Source organism: Henckelia pumila, chromosome 3 (genome assembly GCF_033568475.1).
Source record: "Henckelia pumila isolate YLH828 chromosome 3, ASM3356847v2, whole genome shotgun sequence".
Taxonomy (NCBI): domain Eukaryota; kingdom Viridiplantae; phylum Streptophyta; class Magnoliopsida; order Lamiales; family Gesneriaceae; genus Henckelia; species Henckelia pumila.
This window is the reverse complement of record NC_133122.1, coordinates 45,800,464-45,818,652: the sequence shown is the minus strand read 5'-3', so window position 1 is coordinate 45,818,652 and position 18,189 is coordinate 45,800,464. Positions and strand designations below refer to the sequence as shown.

The 18,189-nt window shown below is 34.0% G+C and overlaps 2 protein-coding genes and 1 long non-coding RNA gene across 4 annotated transcripts; 2 read left to right on the top strand and 1 right to left on the bottom strand.

Moving 5' to 3' along the window:
• Positions 1-7,773: 7,773 nt before the first annotated feature.
• Positions 7,774-10,891, top strand: LOC140890506 (probable xyloglucan endotransglucosylase/hydrolase protein 30). The gene is made up of 4 exons (XM_073298352.1): positions 7,774-8,142; positions 8,333-8,433; positions 8,559-8,767; positions 10,226-10,891. Exons 1-4 carry the CDS (start codon positions 7,941-7,943, stop codon positions 10,749-10,751), a joined length of 1,038 nt encoding a protein of 345 aa, XP_073154453.1. The 5' UTR covers positions 7,774-7,940; the 3' UTR covers positions 10,752-10,891.
• A 504-nt stretch (positions 10,892-11,395) lies between these two features.
• On the top strand, positions 11,396-17,160 carry LOC140892971 (uncharacterized). Its single transcript, XR_012152964.1, has 5 exons — positions 11,396-11,617; positions 14,768-14,853; positions 15,425-15,665; positions 15,740-16,545; positions 17,029-17,160. It is a non-coding gene; the product is annotated as an uncharacterized lncRNA (long non-coding RNA).
• LOC140887881 (replication factor C subunit 3-like) lies at positions 13,235-17,982 on the bottom strand. Of its 2 annotated transcripts, XM_073295454.1 has the most exons (10): positions 16,760-17,982; positions 16,639-16,671; positions 15,417-15,588; positions 15,154-15,332; positions 14,922-15,058; positions 14,679-14,774; positions 14,518-14,587; positions 14,359-14,436; positions 14,145-14,256; positions 13,235-13,925 (listed from the first exon to the last, which is right to left on the bottom strand). In XM_073295454.1, the coding sequence occupies exons 1-10, from the start codon at positions 17,783-17,785 to the stop codon at positions 13,849-13,851; spliced, it is 1,980 nt and encodes a 659-aa protein (XP_073151555.1). In that variant the 5' UTR covers positions 17,786-17,982; the 3' UTR covers positions 13,235-13,848. The 2 variants fall into 2 exon arrangements, with proteins under 2 accessions (XP_073151555.1, XP_073151554.1); XM_073295453.1 differs by having other exon boundaries at positions 13,235-14,256.
• Positions 17,983-18,189: the final 207 nt, after the last annotated feature.

Below are 18,189 nucleotides of genomic sequence, written 5' to 3'. Positions count from 1 at the left end.
AGAAATGGCATTTTTATATAATTAAGCATGTAATTGTGTGAAATTAACAAGGGCAATTAAGAGAATAAACATAATAATCCTACAAAACTAAAAACATACAAAACAATATATTATTCATATCTATGTATTACTTATACACATCTTATCATGTTTTTATCATAATTTCACTCATCTCTCATACATCCCATCTATGATACCAAACGGTATCTCAAAGTATGCATTCGGAATTATCTATGAGTCAAATTAAACTCATGTTATTCCAGCCCAATTCTAAAAATCTGCAAAATAATTATTTTTCATAGACTTAAAAAAAATTGTTCCTAGAGTGATTCTATAACATGAACTAAGAGACTGAGAGTAGGGTCAAATTAAAGGGAAAATAAGTTTTTTGGTCCAGTAACTTGTTCATGTTTGGGTTTTGATCCATTAACTTTATTGATATGAGTTTTGGTACACTAACTTTGCATTTTTAGTGTTTTTTGGTTCAACTGCATACGTATCAATTTCTGATTGGTTCAAATTGATGACGTGAACCTATCAGAATCTAACACATATGCAGTTGGACCAAAAAACACTAAAAATGCAAAGTTAGTGTACCAAAACCCACATCAAAAAAGTTAATGGACCAAAACCCAAAATGAGTAAAGTTACTGGACAAAAAACTTATTTTTTCCAAATTATATGAGACTTGGTTAATTGGAAGTCTCGAGTCTCGACTCTTGCAGAGTTGCAATTCGAAGAATTTTACTTGGAAGATGAAATGCTCAATTAAAATTAATGATTTTCGAGACAAGTATTTTAAAAATATTTTATAATTTAATTTTTTATAACAGAATTTGTTTTTTTAAAATGCATTTAGATGAGATTTTTGTAAAATATTTTTTTTAAAAAAAATTTTATCTAACTATAAGTTTTTACAAACAATTGAAATATGTCTTTATATTTTTAAAATAAAAAATACGGCCAAACAAGAATTAAAAAAGATTTTAATAAATTAATCGCCAAAAAACCTTCTTAATTATTTTTAATTATAACATAATTTTTTCAAATTATAGTTACACACACATTTTAAGCTTTATAAAAATATTTTATACGTATTTGTTCAAACGAAACACATATATTTTTTAAAAAAATTATTTACTTATTTTTTATATATATAACACCTAATGAAAAAAAGACACGCAATATTGTGGGGCGGTGTCATGACTTCTAAAAATGGGACCCTTGGCCTAGTGTCGAGAATGGAAAACATAATGATGTAAAATGTCAAATTGGAGAAGGCGCAGATTCTTGAGTGGGGTTGGTCCACATTTCTTTCTTTTAAGACAAATCCAACTGCAAAATGAATTTAAGGAACCATCATTGATTGGAATATGTGTCATATATATATTTGGTGGTTGTCTTTCTTATAGGTTAATAATCTTGTCCAAATCATTTAATATAATCATGTGCTAATATAAAGGAAAAATAAAATGTCAATAATTGCATTCATGTTTTCTGATACAGCCAGTTTTGGTAGAGGATGTATATCGTTTTGGGAAGGGTTTAATTCCAACACTTTTGAGCTATTTATATACATACATACATATATATGACAACATATTACGGGAAATGGTGGAGTCCATTCAGTGATAATATATAGTTGGTACAACCACCTCACTACCCAAATTTTATTTAAAATGACATGAAGACATTAATATAAAATTGGTCGCCATTATTAAAAATGATAAAGTAATCTTGTTTTGCTTATTCATTATTTGTATATTATTAATTGGACCAAATTCCCTAAGATGATGATTGTTATTATTGTTGTTGTTGTTTCTCAAGATATGAACGGCTATGCTATTGAAGATGATTTGATTTATTGTGAGACCTTTGAGTAATAGAGATTTCGAATGACATCTAGTACTTTTGGCGTATTTCTGATGTGTGTTTCAAATTCATCAGAATTATCATTATATCTAAATTAAATAAATTAACAAAAGAGTGTATTTAAAATTCACCAAATTAAACATAAATTCATCCAAACGATCGATAAGATAAATTTAAAATCATGAATGCATTATAAATCCATGCCTTCAAATATATCCATATTTTCACCCTAGGAGATTAATGTGATTGGTAAATGTCACTAAGGATGTGATTGAATTTACGGGAGCATTTCAAATAAAATGATTCCAAATTAATTATTTATAAGTTGGAAAGTGAAATTAAAATTAAACCGAAAAGATACTTGCATAATGCAATGGATTTCAAAGTCTTCATTTTAATTTGAGCCAAAATAATATAATAAATTTAAGATGTTGATTTAAAATATTCTATCCAATTAGTAAACCCAATTCATTAATGCATTGTTAAAAAAAGCAAAACATCATGATCTAATGGTAAATGAATGCTATTATGGATTCCAACTGTCGATGCAGTTCATAATTTTTAAAATGTGATTTATATTTTGTTTTATGAAAATTTATTTTATAATACGTACGTAATAGTTGTTATTTATTATTTAGTCGAGCATGAGATACACAAATAAAACGAAATGTAACATAATTTTTCTAGATATATAACGGACGACTATATATAATATAGACTACATATTAATTCAAATAATATGTGTGCGACGACAAAGATACATTTTTTAAAAAATATATATATATACCGGAATAAAAAAAGGGCCTTTTTTGTTTAATATTAATATATTTCTTATATAACATCGCTATTTTACAAATGCTGTATATTAAATTTTACCTCCCATTTCTTCTACTGAATCATAAATAAAAGGGATCGAATTAAAAAAAAAAAATTCCATACTTTGTTTCATTTTTTAGCAATGTTTTAAAAAGCGATGAGCGATAGGCGAGCGGTCACAACTGTTTAGCGCTTGGATGCTTAGGCAGTCGCCTAGGCGGGGCTTAGGCAGTTTTTTATATTTAGGCTAAATATTTGATTATTGTAGTTCGATCTATCTTAATATTTTTTTAATAATTTATTTTTATCGAATTCACCTGCTTAAGTGGTGTTTTTTAGTTTAAATATCTAATTATTCTTGTTCATCTTAATATTTCTCTAATAATTTCTTTTTATCGAATTCAAACTTAAAATACATGACATATTTCTCGTCTTCATTCGCTACAAATTTATAGACAAATATGTCAAATAATATTTTTTAAAAATATTAAAATAAAAAATAAAAAATTTATATATATGTTAATCTAGGCGGGCCGCGGGTGTCTAGGTAGATTTTGAGGCGTCTAGGTGGCGATTAGGAGATCTAGACGGTCAATTAATTCAATAACTCCCAAAAGCTTCAACTGTCTAAAAATCGAGGCGGTGGACAACTGCCTAGAGCATATGCGCCACCTTTTAGAACACTCTTTTTTAGGTAGAATGTCAAAATAAGTTATTCTGTTAAATATATAATAGGTGAATTGAGTTGACAACATTTGTAGTGACCCTGCATGGAATCACCTACTAACTGACAACTAATAACATGCAATAACTTAATAAAGCAAAATGTTTAACAGAGTAAAATGTGCGGAAACAAAATCCATAATTTACATATCAACTTAGTAATAAATCCAGGCTTAATACTGTAGTGATACAACCATATCGAAAAACTTAAAAGTAAACATTATACAGCTATATCGAATTCTTCTGTATAATTAATTCCTCAAGGCTCCTGCTCCCTAGTCCTGCCTTGAACTACCAGCTCCGTCCATCCTGCGACCTGCCCCATGGAATAGGGTGTCCAAGATAACAACTAGGACGTGAGCGCTAACGCCCAGTACATGAACATGAGTAAACATATGTATATAGTGCATGCAACATGATGACTGGTAAAGGGTCATCTGAAAAGTCACGCTCAGTACCGGCGCCACATGAGTGCTGCCACCTCATGGATCAACCTCTGGGTGCAACCACACTCGTCTAGTACACCAGAGTAGTCAGACATAAATGTTCCCGCCGTCGTGGTACTCTCAGTGACAGACTATCGAGTATAGAGCTGAGCGGCTCTATAATCAGGTATATCAAGGTATAGGCTCAACGTGAATATGCACATGACATATGAATATAGAAAGCGGTAAATCATATATCATGTCATATAATAATGCCAAATAAATGCAACATATAAACATGTATACTCACTGGCAATCTCAGTCAATGTGTACGTACCTCTAAGCTAGTTCACGTATAGTAGGATCCTAGATTCTAAGTCTATATTAAAAAGTTCATCGTATCACTACACAAGTTCTATAATTCTTAACTAAGCTAATAAGTACTCCCAAAACTTAAATAGATTTCCGGACCATACATTCGTCCGTAGATAGCCCTTTGGAGTCGCTAGTCCCGGATGACTATAACCATACCTTGGTTATTCCAGAACCTCTATTATAACCGATAGGGCCCTCAAGTGTATAACTCACACTATATAACTGGAGAAGGAAACTCGGGAATTCGTAATCAGAAATGAATCTGAAGACCCCTATTTATAGGAAAATTTTCGGACGAGTTCGGGCCCTCCGAACTGGGGTTTGGATCGTCCGATCCAACTCACTGCCTGCATGCGAAACACGTCGAGTTCGGACCGTCCGATCACCACTTCGGGTCGTCCGAAGTGTCCTAAATTCAACACTTGTCAAAAACCATGGCTGAGTAATCCTGCCTACTTGGCACAGGTGAAGTTCGGGCCGTCCGATCCTACTTCGGATCGTCCGAACTTGCCTTAACTCCGAAGTCAACAAGCTCACCTTCGGAGCCCCCGGTGTGCTGAGTTCGGGTCGTCCGAAGTCCTCTTCGGACCGTCCGAACTGGCTCAAAAAATGAAAATACAATTCTTGATTCTGAAGTCCGATTAAACCCCGGAATTGGTTAATTACCAACCCTTAATCATGTTTAACATATTATTATCTTAAAATAAAATCTGGGTTACTACAACATTCCAATTTACCAAATTTAAAAATAAATTGGTCTAGTATACCGTACCAAACTGGTTTGCCCCGCCATATTAAATAGGTGTATATGCCCAAATGAAAGATCCGCTCACTCGCTAGCCCGTTTTGATGTATATAATGTAAGGTTGTTGTTTACTTAGAATTTTTTGTAAATTCGTTTTTTTGTCTTATTTTGTTGAGAATACTAACGTGACATTAAAAATTATTTGCATGATCAAAGTTTAAAGTTATTGCATTGGTTAATCAAATTTTCATGAGTTATTGGACTAAGACACAAATTAACTAGAATCTTTATTATTTTCCTAAGAAAAATGTTATCTTAATCGGGTTGAATTTAAAATGAAAGCAACGAGCCAATTATAATTCACAAATTAAATAACCAATTTAACGAGTTTCAAAGACTTCTTTAGGATTAAATGATACTAAAATTTTGGTCAATCTTAAGAATTTTTTTTAATATAATAAGCAAAAATTTATATATGTCAAGTTGCGTTCAATGATAGTGTAGCCACATGGACAGATTGTTTCTCACAACAATGATAGTGTAACTACGATAATATTTCTTGAAAAGAGTCAAACTCATAAACTATAATTTCAAGAAAATGCCTTTAATTGTCTTCGAGATATATGTGTGTTCAAGTTGATAGAGTAAGTGAACATTTGACCAGTGATCAAGAGTTCAATTCCTCTCACTAACACTTTCTCAAGCGAGCTTATCGTATAAGGTTTTTCCGATGTTATTTACCTAGCTAGCGTGATTTATACAGATTATAACATTAGTCCAATGATTTATCCGGTGCAAACCAAAAAATAACAACTGCAGATTTTCATATCATAAAAAAATACCTTTCATTATCGTATACAAAAACGAAACGATTAGTCTAAATAAAAAATTACACCTGTAATACAATGATTAAATGCATATTAAGAAATATGATCTAGATGTTCCAAACCCTACCAATCTTATGTTAGGTCTATTCAGTTGCGTCATCACGAGGGCTTTTGTCCCTCAATTAGTTAGAAACACGCTTTTATGAAATTTGTCCTTTCACAAAAATTAATTTTAGAAAATACGTCCACCTAATGCTCTCCTCTATTCGGCATATTTTATCCTTTAATCACACAGCTGTGTTCATCAACACTTATAATATATATTTTAAGTTAACGATAAAATAAAAAAAAAATTCACAATTTGTCCTTGTTATAATACATACATATAGTAGGATCCGAGTACGAGTTCAAATATAGCAGTTAGTTTGATTTTACGCGTAAGACTATGAATCCATCGACCTATAATGAAGTTATACTTAAGATTTTTCTATGTGAGACTATGCATTGGATTGTACTGAGGCGAAAAAATCAAATATGCCCAATTATAGGCCGTTGGAAGTAATCCTTTTTGACAATCCCGGAGTTATAAGAAATTTCACGCGTAGGAGGACCAGTAATAAAAATGCGAAAATTTGGATATATTTTTTAAAATTTAATTTGTTTTGTGCATACTCATTGGCCATCGACCAGTATCAAAAATTATGTCGATTAAAGGATTAAGTAATCGCCGCATTAACTATTGAGTAATTCAAAACACATGCATCAACATAAAAACCTTTATGAGATTGTCTCGTGATTTATTTTATTAGATGAATCAGTACTTATTCTAACTCGTTATGAAAAAAATAGTTAATTTTATGCAAAATAAAAGTAATTTTTTACTTTACATCATATAACGAATAAATATTTGTAAAAAAGACCTATCCGGTATCCATACATCAAATGGATCGGAGGTTCCAAGGAGAATTAAGGGAAGAGATAATACTATTAACTTGGAGCAGCGCTGAGGACTCATCGTTCTTCAAAACACAAGTGTATGCATGTGGCCAGTACTCTAGAGTACGGACTCAACAAGCTCCAAAATCTCAACACAAATTAAAATTTTGATAAAATTATGTTATCAAATTATTTTAAAAATAATGTTTGATGCATGTACCACAGTTAATTGTACCACAAAATTGACCCGTGAGATTGCCTCACATAAGTTTTTGTGATTGAGAAATTAAAAGAAATCAACATTTTAAAATAAATGCATAGGAAAAGCTGAAATTTTGGTCCTGTGTATTTGTCACTTTGCGATTCCAGTTCTTTATGTTTTCATATTTCAGTTTTAGTCTCGTGTGTTCTGATTTTTGACAATTTTAGTCATTTTTTTCGAAAATGTTTACGTGGCACTATACACGTCAGCTCCACACAGCACTGGATTGATGCTACATCAGCGCCACATCGAAAAAATGACTAAAATTGCCAAAAAAAAAACAAAGATAACAGACTAAAACTGAAATTTGAAAACATAGAGAAATGAAATTGCAAAGTGCTAAATATATAGGACCAAAAAAAAAAAAAATTCTAAATGCATATATGATTCAAATTTTTTTTTTTTTTTTGGAATTTACGTAAAACATCAAAACATGTATATTTTTTAAGGAATTTTTTTTCCTAAAAAATGTACACATAATAGATATATGTTTAATTTTACCCATGGGTACGTACTTCTTCCCCATCAAATGAAAAGGACATCGTAAGAAATGAAAATAATTCCAATTTAAATAAATAACGCAAGTTTTTTTTAAAGGAAAAAAAATGGTAGTGATCCACTTCCGACGTTATATCCGTCATAGAAAAAAAACAAGAACATGAAGATAACAAAGAATCCAGGAATGAATAGTTGAACATGCCTTTCATATAATTGAATTTCCATAAATGCCCTCTATTACAAACGGACCTTTTCCTTATGTCCACTAATTAAACTATTGATTATCAATATACCAGCTCATTCTTATCTATATATCATATATAACACACACCAAACACACACACACACACTTACATACATATGTATATGCACATACTTGATCGATCAAAAAAGCGAAAGGGGTTTCTTTTTTATATTATTTAGAACTATATGATCGATCGATCGATATTGTTAGGAATTTAATGGATAAAATCAAATATTCGTTTTATCATTTCGTCGTTCTTGTTGTTGTTGTCGTTCTTCGTTATGTAGCTCATGGCGCTGCAGCTTTCAATATATCCAGTATCCCATTCTCCAAAGGATTCAGCCCTTTATTTGGTGATGCAAATATTGTCCTCTCCGACGATGATCGATCGGTTCAACTCCAACTCAACCAGTACACAGGCATGTATAAATAATTACACATGCACTTATGTGTTTTTTGCGTCTCCGGTACTAGAATTTTATGAAGTAAAACGTGTATTTTTCAATTACATGCATATTAGTTTATTTATGAAATATTGTATAGAATCGAATATTTTTTCATAATATTTTTTCCACATATTCATGATTGGTTTGTTCGCTTTATATACAGGGTCAGGGTTCAAGTCTTCGGACCTTTACAGCCATGGCTTCTTCAGTGCTAAAATCAAGTTGCCATCAGATTACACTGCAGGAATAGTCGTCGCGTTTTACGTACGTAACAATATGTGAAATGTTATATTTAGCATCCCTTTTCCTTGTAATTTCCATATTGGATCATGGTACGTATGTATTAGTCTTAAATATCTAATATTTTGTTATGAATATGGAATTTGCAGACAACAAATGGAGATTTATTCCAGAAATCGCACGACGAATTGGATTTCGAATTCTTAGGGAATATAAGAGGGAAAGCGTGGAGGTTTCAGACCAACATGTATGGGAATGGAAGTACAAGTCGGGGGAGAGAAGAAAGATACTACCTTTGGTTCGACCCTTCTCAAGATTTTCATCGTTATAGCATACTTTGGACCACCAAGAATATTATGTGAGTTCATTTTTTAAAAATTTTTGTAATTTTTTTTTTCAGTTTATGCAATGAGGAAATAAAATATATATTAAGTAGGATCGAAACCATAGTATATAGCCCTAAATTTTGGATGATTTGATTAAATAAATAAACTAATTACAGGAGAGATGAATGCAAAAATTCCGTTGAGAAAATAAGACAGAGAGCATAGGATTTGGGGGGCTGATGTATAAGTTGAATTAGAGGCTCTAAAAACGTATACTTTGTTTTTATATTTTTTTTTATATAAAAAATATTTATATTATATTTAGTTTTATACAATTTTCGCCAGAGAAATTTTGGTCCCAACTTAATTAGTACTCAAAGCCTTTTGGATGTTATTGTCAATGGCGGCTGTGCAATATTTGACCTTTGCAACATAATATATTATTTAACTAAGATTGTTTTTAGCCATAAAATAAGCCTCGATGCCTCACTATCTATGTACAACAAATAAATAAATATTGTACTATTGGTTAAAATATATTTATATTCTCAAAACTCACATGCATTAGAAAAAGGGAAGAGAGCATGATATGGATGAATATGCTGAAAATGACCCGCATCACATGCATTGGAGAGCAATTTGATCGGAAAATATTATTAAAATTAGATTATAATAATTTTTCAAACTTCAAATATTAATAATTAAGAAGCATTCTTATATAGTTTAATAGTTTATTTGTCAATTCATGTCGATATTTTACAAATTAATGTATACCAAGTCAAATAAAGAGCAAAAAATATTCAATAGAAAACTAATTAATGTTACTATATATAACAGTGAAGAGCTTAATTCATGCCTAATTGAATGGACTTTAATTTTAGGTCGAATACCCACCCTAGATAGATTCTAGGGTTTGCCAAGATTTTATTGAATTGTTCATATCTAAAATACTAAGTGTGCTAGCTAGAGGTGTACAATCCCAGTCAAAAAAGTTGAGCTAGTGTAGCTGGTAATTAAAATCGATTAAATTGATCGGTTTCTTAATTATAGTTCATCTGACATGAGACGTAATTTTAACAACGACCTTCCAAAAAAACAAAAAAGATTAAATGCATGTATTTGTATAATATTTAACGTGATATAAAAAATAAAACTTCACAAATGTACAAAACGGTTTAATGCAATCTATCTAAAGGGTATTACCCTAACAAAAGATCTAACGATCCGTGATTTGCTATGTCAACACTATAATATTAATTATACATATGCATTGAGATGTAAATAATCGGATGTATGATTTTGAATCTTTGATACTACTCTAAACGTAGGATCTCAAAACGTACATGACATTCTCCTACTTGGCCCATCATATTTTGATGGTGATCTATTCATTAATATTTTCAATAAAAAGATTGATTTAAGTAATTATGTATGATTATTATTAACAACCTAACTTATTTCCTTTTTTTTTGGTTCAATGTATATTATAGATTCTACATTGATGATGTTCCAATCCGGGAGATAGTACGCAACGATGCAATGGGAGCTGATTTCCCATCAAAGCCTATGTCTTTATACGCCACCATTTGGGATGCTTCGGATTGGGCTACTTCCGGTGGCAAATATAGAGCAAATTACAAATATGCCCCTTTCGTGGCCGAGTTCACCGACCTCGTCCTCCACGGATGTGCCGCTGATTTGTTGCAGGAGGCCATCACCACCGATTGCACCACCACAGATTATAACCAATTCGAAGGGGCTGAATTTGCCAGTATGACCCCAAAACAAAAGGTGGCAATGAGAAGATTTAGGGAGAAATACATATATTATTCGTATTGTTATGATACGAATAGGTATCCTGTGCCACCACCGGAATGTGTCGTCGATCAGGTGGAAAAAAGGCGGTTTAAGGCCACGGGGCGACTGAAGTTCGACGAGAAACATCATCACCGGAGGTTCAAGAATAGAGGCCAGGCTATGGGGGTTGGGAAATATGAAAATCAAGAGGAAGTGTGATAAAATATATATGCATGCAGCATGCTATTGTCACGTAATATAGTATAGGAATTTTCTTTTCCCTTTTCTTTTTTATGATTCTTATTATTTTTGTTGTGGTCATCTTTCGGGTATATTGCAATATAGTATATTTATTTATTTTTTGATTGATAAATTGACTATAAAACTCACTATCATTCGATGTGCATCGGATAAACTTTAGACATAATATAATAACGAGAAAATCATGTTTTTTTTTACAGGAAAAAAAAATGTAATTCTCATTTTTCAGAAAACGGAAAACTACATGTTTACCACATTTTCAATATATATATTTTTTTCAAAATGCATGCATTTCTGTTAGATTTCACATTTTCCCCAGTAATCAATTAATCATTATTTTAAAATTTAATTTAATTTGTTATTCCAAACTTCTAAATGATTAAATTATTCAACCCAATAATTCATACACAGAAAATTTAAAATATCCCACAGACTATAAAAAAATGTAAAATCTAAAAAAAAAATTTGAAAACATATTATTATATATACGATTTGATATATTTTACAATAAAAAAATATCTTCAATGAAAAATATGGAATATATTATATTTATCCGGTACGATTTACGCATTGAGATTGAAGTTAAGCCCAGGGGATTGGGCCTACTTATGGCCCAGTCTGAACACAAGCTTGCCGATTCCAGCACTGTGCTGAGTCTGCTGACTAATGACTTCCACATTCACCGCCGTCCGCCGCCGCCGCCGCCACTGCCGTGAGCTGAAGCAGGAAAGAACTTTTTCTTGTCGTTCTCGGGGATTGATGCTTATCATAAGCAGTGTATCAGGCTTTGGTATTTTGCATGGTGATATCGCTTTCAACTAGAGGTGAGACGCGACAATGCATTTCAATTTTCATTAGCTCTTAAGAATTAAACTACTGGTGGTTTGATTCTGAAAACTTCGCTATCTTGATATGTATGTACTTAGTTGAAGTAATTTTCTAATTGGGATTGTTTGCAAAAAGGACGCGTAGAGAGAGAGAGAGCGTGGGATGAGTGGTGTCAAAGAATGTAGGGAAAAAACCAGTGCTGTAAAATGATTTATACTATGTGTTTCATACTTTCCTTCTCGTAAGTATCTTGGACTTGTTGAAAGGTTTCATTTGCTCAAACATGGAGGAGGGAGTTAGAGCCCCTAAATGCTATTCTTTCTATGCTCTGTAAGGATTGCTTGAAATTAACTGATTAACTCGTCTGGAATCCTAACAGACTGATTGTGGACTTTCGTTCTCTCGACAGCACCGGTAAATCTCTTTAGGAACAAGAGGATGCCACTCCCTTCTCAGAGAACCGTACGTGAGACTTCCGCCTCATACGGCTCCGTCCCGAGCTTCCGTCGTCGGCCTTGGCATTAGACCACTATCTCGGATCTTTTACAAGATCAATTCGGATTGTCTCTGGTTCGTTTAGAAAATGTGGTTCGCGGAACTATATGTGGAGCAATTCGGCATAAATTGATACGCCGTATGAAAGCGATACTCTAACCGCTGAGTCAAGTAGGTCAAGCTGAGTCAAGTCAGAAATCAACCAAGTTAAAGTCAGATATACTCTTTTGCACAGGGGCCTCACGTATCAATCCTTAATGGTCAGTTTGGAACATAGCTCATTTCAATCTGTTTTCATCTACTCGTGGGCCTAAACCAACCAGCAAAAAGCATTAATGCTGCAAAGATCAATGCACCGATTGCGGACTTCCAAACTTTACCAATGGTATGGACGAATAATAACAGACGAAGCTTTACTTAGACAGGGCTTTGATTGGTATTTCTTTTTTCTTAGTGATTGGAAAGGGGGGCGCCTGGGTATGTTCCTTTTAGGTTCTACATTTTATCTTTCAATTTATGGAGTCCCATCCTTGTTGTAACGGGCGTTGCATTCGGTTCGAAAGGCATGGTTTTTGTCGGACAAGTGGGGAATGTTGGGGCGAACCAGAAAAGTTTGGGTAGAGCCGGATCCAAGCGTTGGCTAGGTAAGCGTCCTGTAGTAAGAGGAGTAGTTATGAACCCCCTGTGGTATGAATCTAGGTGCAGAAACCCTCGTTCTCGTTTTGGCTCGCAATAAAGCTAGGGTCCTGATCGAGAAAGTACTAGTCCTATCTATCCACCTCTCCAGACACAATATCTTGAGTACCTATCAACTAAGCCCTCTTGGGGACTTTCTTAAAGAGGAACCTCATGTAAATACCATGGAATAAGGTTTGATCTTGATCGGCAGAATCTATGATACATGGGAAGATCTTCACACCATTGCCCCCATACTTTTGATGTTGTGGATCCCTTATATTTTTATGGGAGTTCATGGATCTAATGGCCAAAAATTTGTTGTTATAGAGGAAGAAACTATCAAAGAGTAGCATAGTCAACACCCCCCCTTTCTGCACAAGCGGGAGATGAGATCCTACGCCTAGCACATTGTCATAAAAGTGCATCCAAGGGTAGAAATTTATCGATACATATGCAGCCCATATATTTTTCAATAAATCCACATTTGAGGAGATATCCACCTTTAGATGCATCCTTAAGATATTACTTTAAGGTACAAAAAATTTCCCATGCAGAAGCATTAAGCACAGGATAAGTCTAGACATGAAACTGTGTCTCTTGCTCTAATTAATATGACCTATGTAATAAATTCCATTGATTTAGCATGACAGTTAGGATCCTTTTCCTCTATAGAGGCTAGAGTGCATCTGCCCGTCTTTCTCATAAAATATATCTAACTGTTACCAATAGTGTGCCAGCACTTGAAGTATCACTTCACCTGATCAAGAATTTGGTGATCAAATAGCAATGCCCCGAGCTTCAGTCCACAATATACGGCATGAGAAGAGTAAATCATGCACAAGAGATGGAAAGACATATTCTTTTATTAATTGCAAAAGGAAATTAACATGGATAAATTTAAAATATATGTGTCTTTGATAGTGAAAGCGGATAAGATCTAAAACTTCTAATATTTAAGTTTGATGATTATTTTACAGCACTCAAAGTGTGTACAACCATGTTTTTTGTAGCCTTGAATAATACCGTATGGGCAATTACATGACTCTGAACAGATTCATCTGTGTTCCATCAGGTCCCCCCACTTGTTTGTTATAACACCCTTGTACCAACTCATGAATCTCGCTATGAACTCTGAAGAAGGAGCATAGAGTTAATGTTGCACCACATTTACTCAGAAGTAGATAGATACTAAGGCAGTGAACACAGTCAATTTTTCATACAATGAATCAAAGTTTGGCACTAATATATGGAATACCTTTTTCCCTATTGTCGCATTATTAATTTGATTAATATTTATCGTACCTCCATTAATCATGGAGTGTTGAATGTTTTGATTTATGTTTATCATACCTTCGATCATCATGATGTGTTGTACGTTCTTTCTTGAAACATCCTGTCTCTTACCGTGTTCCTCTTGTTGACTTGGTGAAGAAGCCAAGTATACCTTTATGTCGTGATTTTTCTGTCATTAGGAAAATTATTAGATGCAATGCTATCTTTTTCATTAGCAAGCTAGTCTATTAGATTATGGAAAGAAAGAAAGTTGATCTATTGAGGTTTATACCCTATGTTCATCAGATAGCTTGTTAAATTGTGGCTGTAACTGATCAGGTATATTCTTCTTCAGTTCCGTTATTAGAGCCTGCATAAAAAGATAATGGGAATCATGCTTTGGAGGGTTGGTGGTTGGGGCTGAGGGTTAAACCGTATAGATCTCTCTTACTTTGCTTATGAAATCGGGTGCTACTTTATGCTCTATAAGATTTTGCAGGTCTCCACGGATACTGTAAAGCCTGTGGTGAGCCAATGGCTTCTTTCCATTAGAATTAGGCCTCCTTGAACAGAATCTGTAATTTTCTAGTTGATGTATGATTTGATACTTACTGCTTTGGACTTTGCTCCTGTATCATGTTTCTAGCAAGATTGGCAATTTTATCTTCCCATCCGGTCTTGATATCTTGGTCTTCCTCCAGGGTAGAACTGCAGCAAAAAATAGCACATTTAAGATGTGGAGAATCTGGAATCCAAAGTAGTAACCAATTACTATATTGGGCTTGAGGTATGTCAAAGAGCTCTAAATTAACTACCAGTTTAAAATAAGTTAAATATGCAAATTTTGGCATTTACTTGAAGTGCCAAGTAGCTTCAAATGAGCGTATGGCTTGTCTAAGGTTATTCTGGGACCTGTTGGCAATTTTATTCGCCAACTGCTGTGGTAGTTGTATTCCTTCTTGTGTTGCTATGAACATCAAAACTTTGACAATCTATCAAAGATAAATTCAGTGGTGGAAGAAAAAGTTTAAAGTTCATGTTTTTGGTGAGCATGTGAATTTGAGACTTGAAAGCATTAGATTGCTACCTCTTCATTTGAAGGCTCAAGGAGTTGGACAACTGTGCAAAGTGGATGTAAGGGTAGTAGCTTTGACATGTCTCTGCAGCAAAAGAATACTTTGTTACACCCTTTAAACCTTCCTAGGATCCACTTGATGTATGTTAGGGCATCAGTAGACAGCTTGTCTGCCTCATATAGAATGATAGCTGCATGTACATTTTTATTGCATAACATATTATTGGCTTGCAACCTTGGATTTGAATAATCATATTAAAAATGCATGGAAATGCCTTTGCAGTTTTCCTGAGTGCATTGCGAGGTTTTATTGGACAGCATCTCATTTTCCTCTTTGATAAGTTCCACAAGTATATGCTTCTCATGGCCTTTTAATTCAGAGATATTGACTTCAATATGCTGAGTTGATACCATCCAGTTCACTAGGACGCTACTCACTGCTTCTCCCTGTGTAAATGGATAATATAAGGTCAATGTGGGAAAACAGGCTACTGTTGTTGGGCATTTCAGATTTTACCGTCCAGGTAAGGGAATGCATAGGATATTCTATCACTATCAAGTTTACCTTCAAATAACCATGTTTCATTTTTTACTTCAGCTCAGGAAATAATACATCATCTCGAGCTCCAATCTTATAGGGACTGCCAGAAGCTCGAATTGGAGAATACAAACTCGACTTCAATTTGTTATATTCAAACTAATTATCGAAGCTTGAACTCATGACCTAGTATTTTTTTAAATGCGTTTATAAAAATATCAATAAATTTATTAAAACTCAGAAACTTTTAAAAGATAATTTGAGTTGAAAATATATCTAAACATGCTAGAGCTCGGATCGAGTTCCATAATATACACTTTGAATTATTTGAGAAGGCTCGAAAAACATGCGTGCTATCTAACTTGAATCCATGCTAGATTTGTCATGAATAAAAAATATTGGAGCTGCATCCTTCTATCTGAAAAATATGCAACTGGAACTGAATTGTCAGAGGTATTGATAAATGTCTCCCTGCTCTGACTTTTTAAGCTTTTATATGTATGCCGATTCAATTGAATGGAACCAAATATTGTGATCAACCAGTGGATGGTTCATTAACAGTCAGTAATACAATTATGTTTCTGCTTTATTTATGCTCGAAACACAACATGTCGTTTTAGATAAATTTTGGTCTCATTTTCATCGCTATCTAACGTACCAGAAATACATCTATTGACTTTCTGAAGATAACATGAACACAGTTATTAGAAGTATTTTCCGAGTCTTGTAGATTTTTCTTCATGTGCAAGTGCCACCAACTCTCGACTCTAAGCTATTCCATAAGATATACAAGCAAGCAAGAAAGAAAGAAAGAAAGAAAGAAAGAAAGCAGTCAAATCAAGGATTCATGCAGGTCATTACTAGAGGTAATATAACATGTGGCTGAGGCGCAAATAGCTTAAAGTTGAGATAGGGACTGCTTGCATTATGTAAATTGCAACATTGAATATGAAAATTACCATCAGGTGAAACTCCTTGGATTCTTCTCTTGCCTGTGAATAATGAAGACGAGGTTCAAGTTTTTTCATAATGAAGTTCAATTGTTTTTTTCTTATCATATGGATGAGAGTCTTGTTGTACCTGTACTTTGTCTGGCCCAAAGGCTTCTCTGAGTAAAGCCCAAATCATGGTTCTCTTTCCCACCCCCGGACTTCCTTCAAATATGAAATGACTACATTCTTCTGCTTTATTATGCCAATTTCTAACTCTACTCTGTAGCTGAAGTGCTGTTGTCCGGTTACATATAAAATCTTCCAGCAAAAAAGGCCGATACCTGTCTGCCCACACATATTTCCTTTCACTATTTATCATATTTGTTGTCTGCTTGTTCTTATATGTGACTCCTACAGCCGCTGGATGCCTCGGTGGTAGGGAGGGCAATGATTCAAGTGTTGGTTGTACTGGTGGTGGTGTTCCTGAATGTGAGAGTGGTATTGACAGCAGAGAGGGCTGTGTTTGTGATGTCGGTTGTGTTATCCGTGGTAGAGGACAATGTTCATCTTCTGGTGGTGAGAGCGCCATCATCGAATATGGTGGTTCAGATTCTTTCTCCCTCAATGACTTCTCCTTGATTGACAAGTTGACAGTATCCTCACCCGTAAAAGAAGGAACAGTAACTTTTTTCTTATCATATATTGAACCAGTTTTTGTAGATTTGTCCCTGATCTGGTAGTGAGTACTAGCGGCGCCTAAGGGTGCTCGGTCCTCCATATTTTGGAGGGCTGCTGCTATCCCATTGGAGTTCTTTTCACGTTTCTTCAAAGTAAACCAAGACGAACTCCATTGCTGCACCTTCACAACAAAAGATGACTTAAAACCAGAGCTAACGGAACTTTTTGCACGAATTTCCCTTCCTGGACTCGATCCTGATAGTCGTTCTTGATTGATTACGAGTGAAAAGTCCGTTAAGCCCTTGTAGTAAGGGCTGCTGGTGGAAATTCTTGCTTCTTCAATTGCATTCCTTCCATTCAATTCTCGGGGACTCGCTTCTGTTAGATGGTAGTTATTTGTTTTCCTGTTATATTGGTACCAAGTTTCTTTGTCCCTGAAGCTATTGATGAACCCATGTGCAGCAGATTTGGAACTTGAGATCAAGGGAATTGGCATCGAAAGATATGTGATCTGGCAAGGTTCTTTCTGTTTACGTACTTGGAGAAGAAAATTTCATGTCATGGTTTGATTAATGCGTCATATTGGACAAGAAAATGATCTGTTTCTATTACATCAAGTCGTATATACCCAGGGGGAAACGTGATTTTCTATGTCTACTTAAGCTTGGCATTCTGTTGGACCAAAATTACTGATTTAATCGTTTTACTTCCAAGAAATGAATAACACCAAGTTTAATTAATTGGTAACTCATACATAAAATATTGAACGATTTTACTGGCCGTATTCTTTTTGTTTTTATGTAACAAAACACAACTCTAATATGGTACGTGTAAACATAGATCATAACGATGCCAAAAATACTAACTTATGGAATTAAATGACTGTAATTTTATTTTTTG

Coding starts and splice junctions, on each gene's coding strand:
- LOC140890506 (XM_073298352.1), top strand. CDS start 7,941: ATGGATAAAATCAAATATTCGTTTTATCATTTCGTCGTTCTTGTTGTT. Junction 8,143..8,332: donor CCAACTCAACCAGTACACAG/GCATGTATAAAT, acceptor CTTTATATACAG/GGTCAGGGTTCAAGTCTTCG. Junction 8,434..8,558: donor GAATAGTCGTCGCGTTTTAC/GTACGTAACAAT, acceptor TGGAATTTGCAG/ACAACAAATGGAGATTTATT.
- LOC140887881 (XM_073295453.1), bottom strand. CDS start 17,785: ATGCCAATTCCCTTGATCTCAAGTTCCAAATCTGCTGCACATGGGTTC. Junction 15,059..15,153: donor TTGAGCCTTCAAATGAAGAG/GTAGCAATCTAA, acceptor TATCTTTGATAG/ATTGTCAAAGTTTTGATGTT. Junction 14,588..14,678: donor CAGGAGCAAAGTCCAAAGCA/GTAAGTATCAAA, acceptor GGCTCACCACAG/GCTTTACAGTATCCGTGGAG.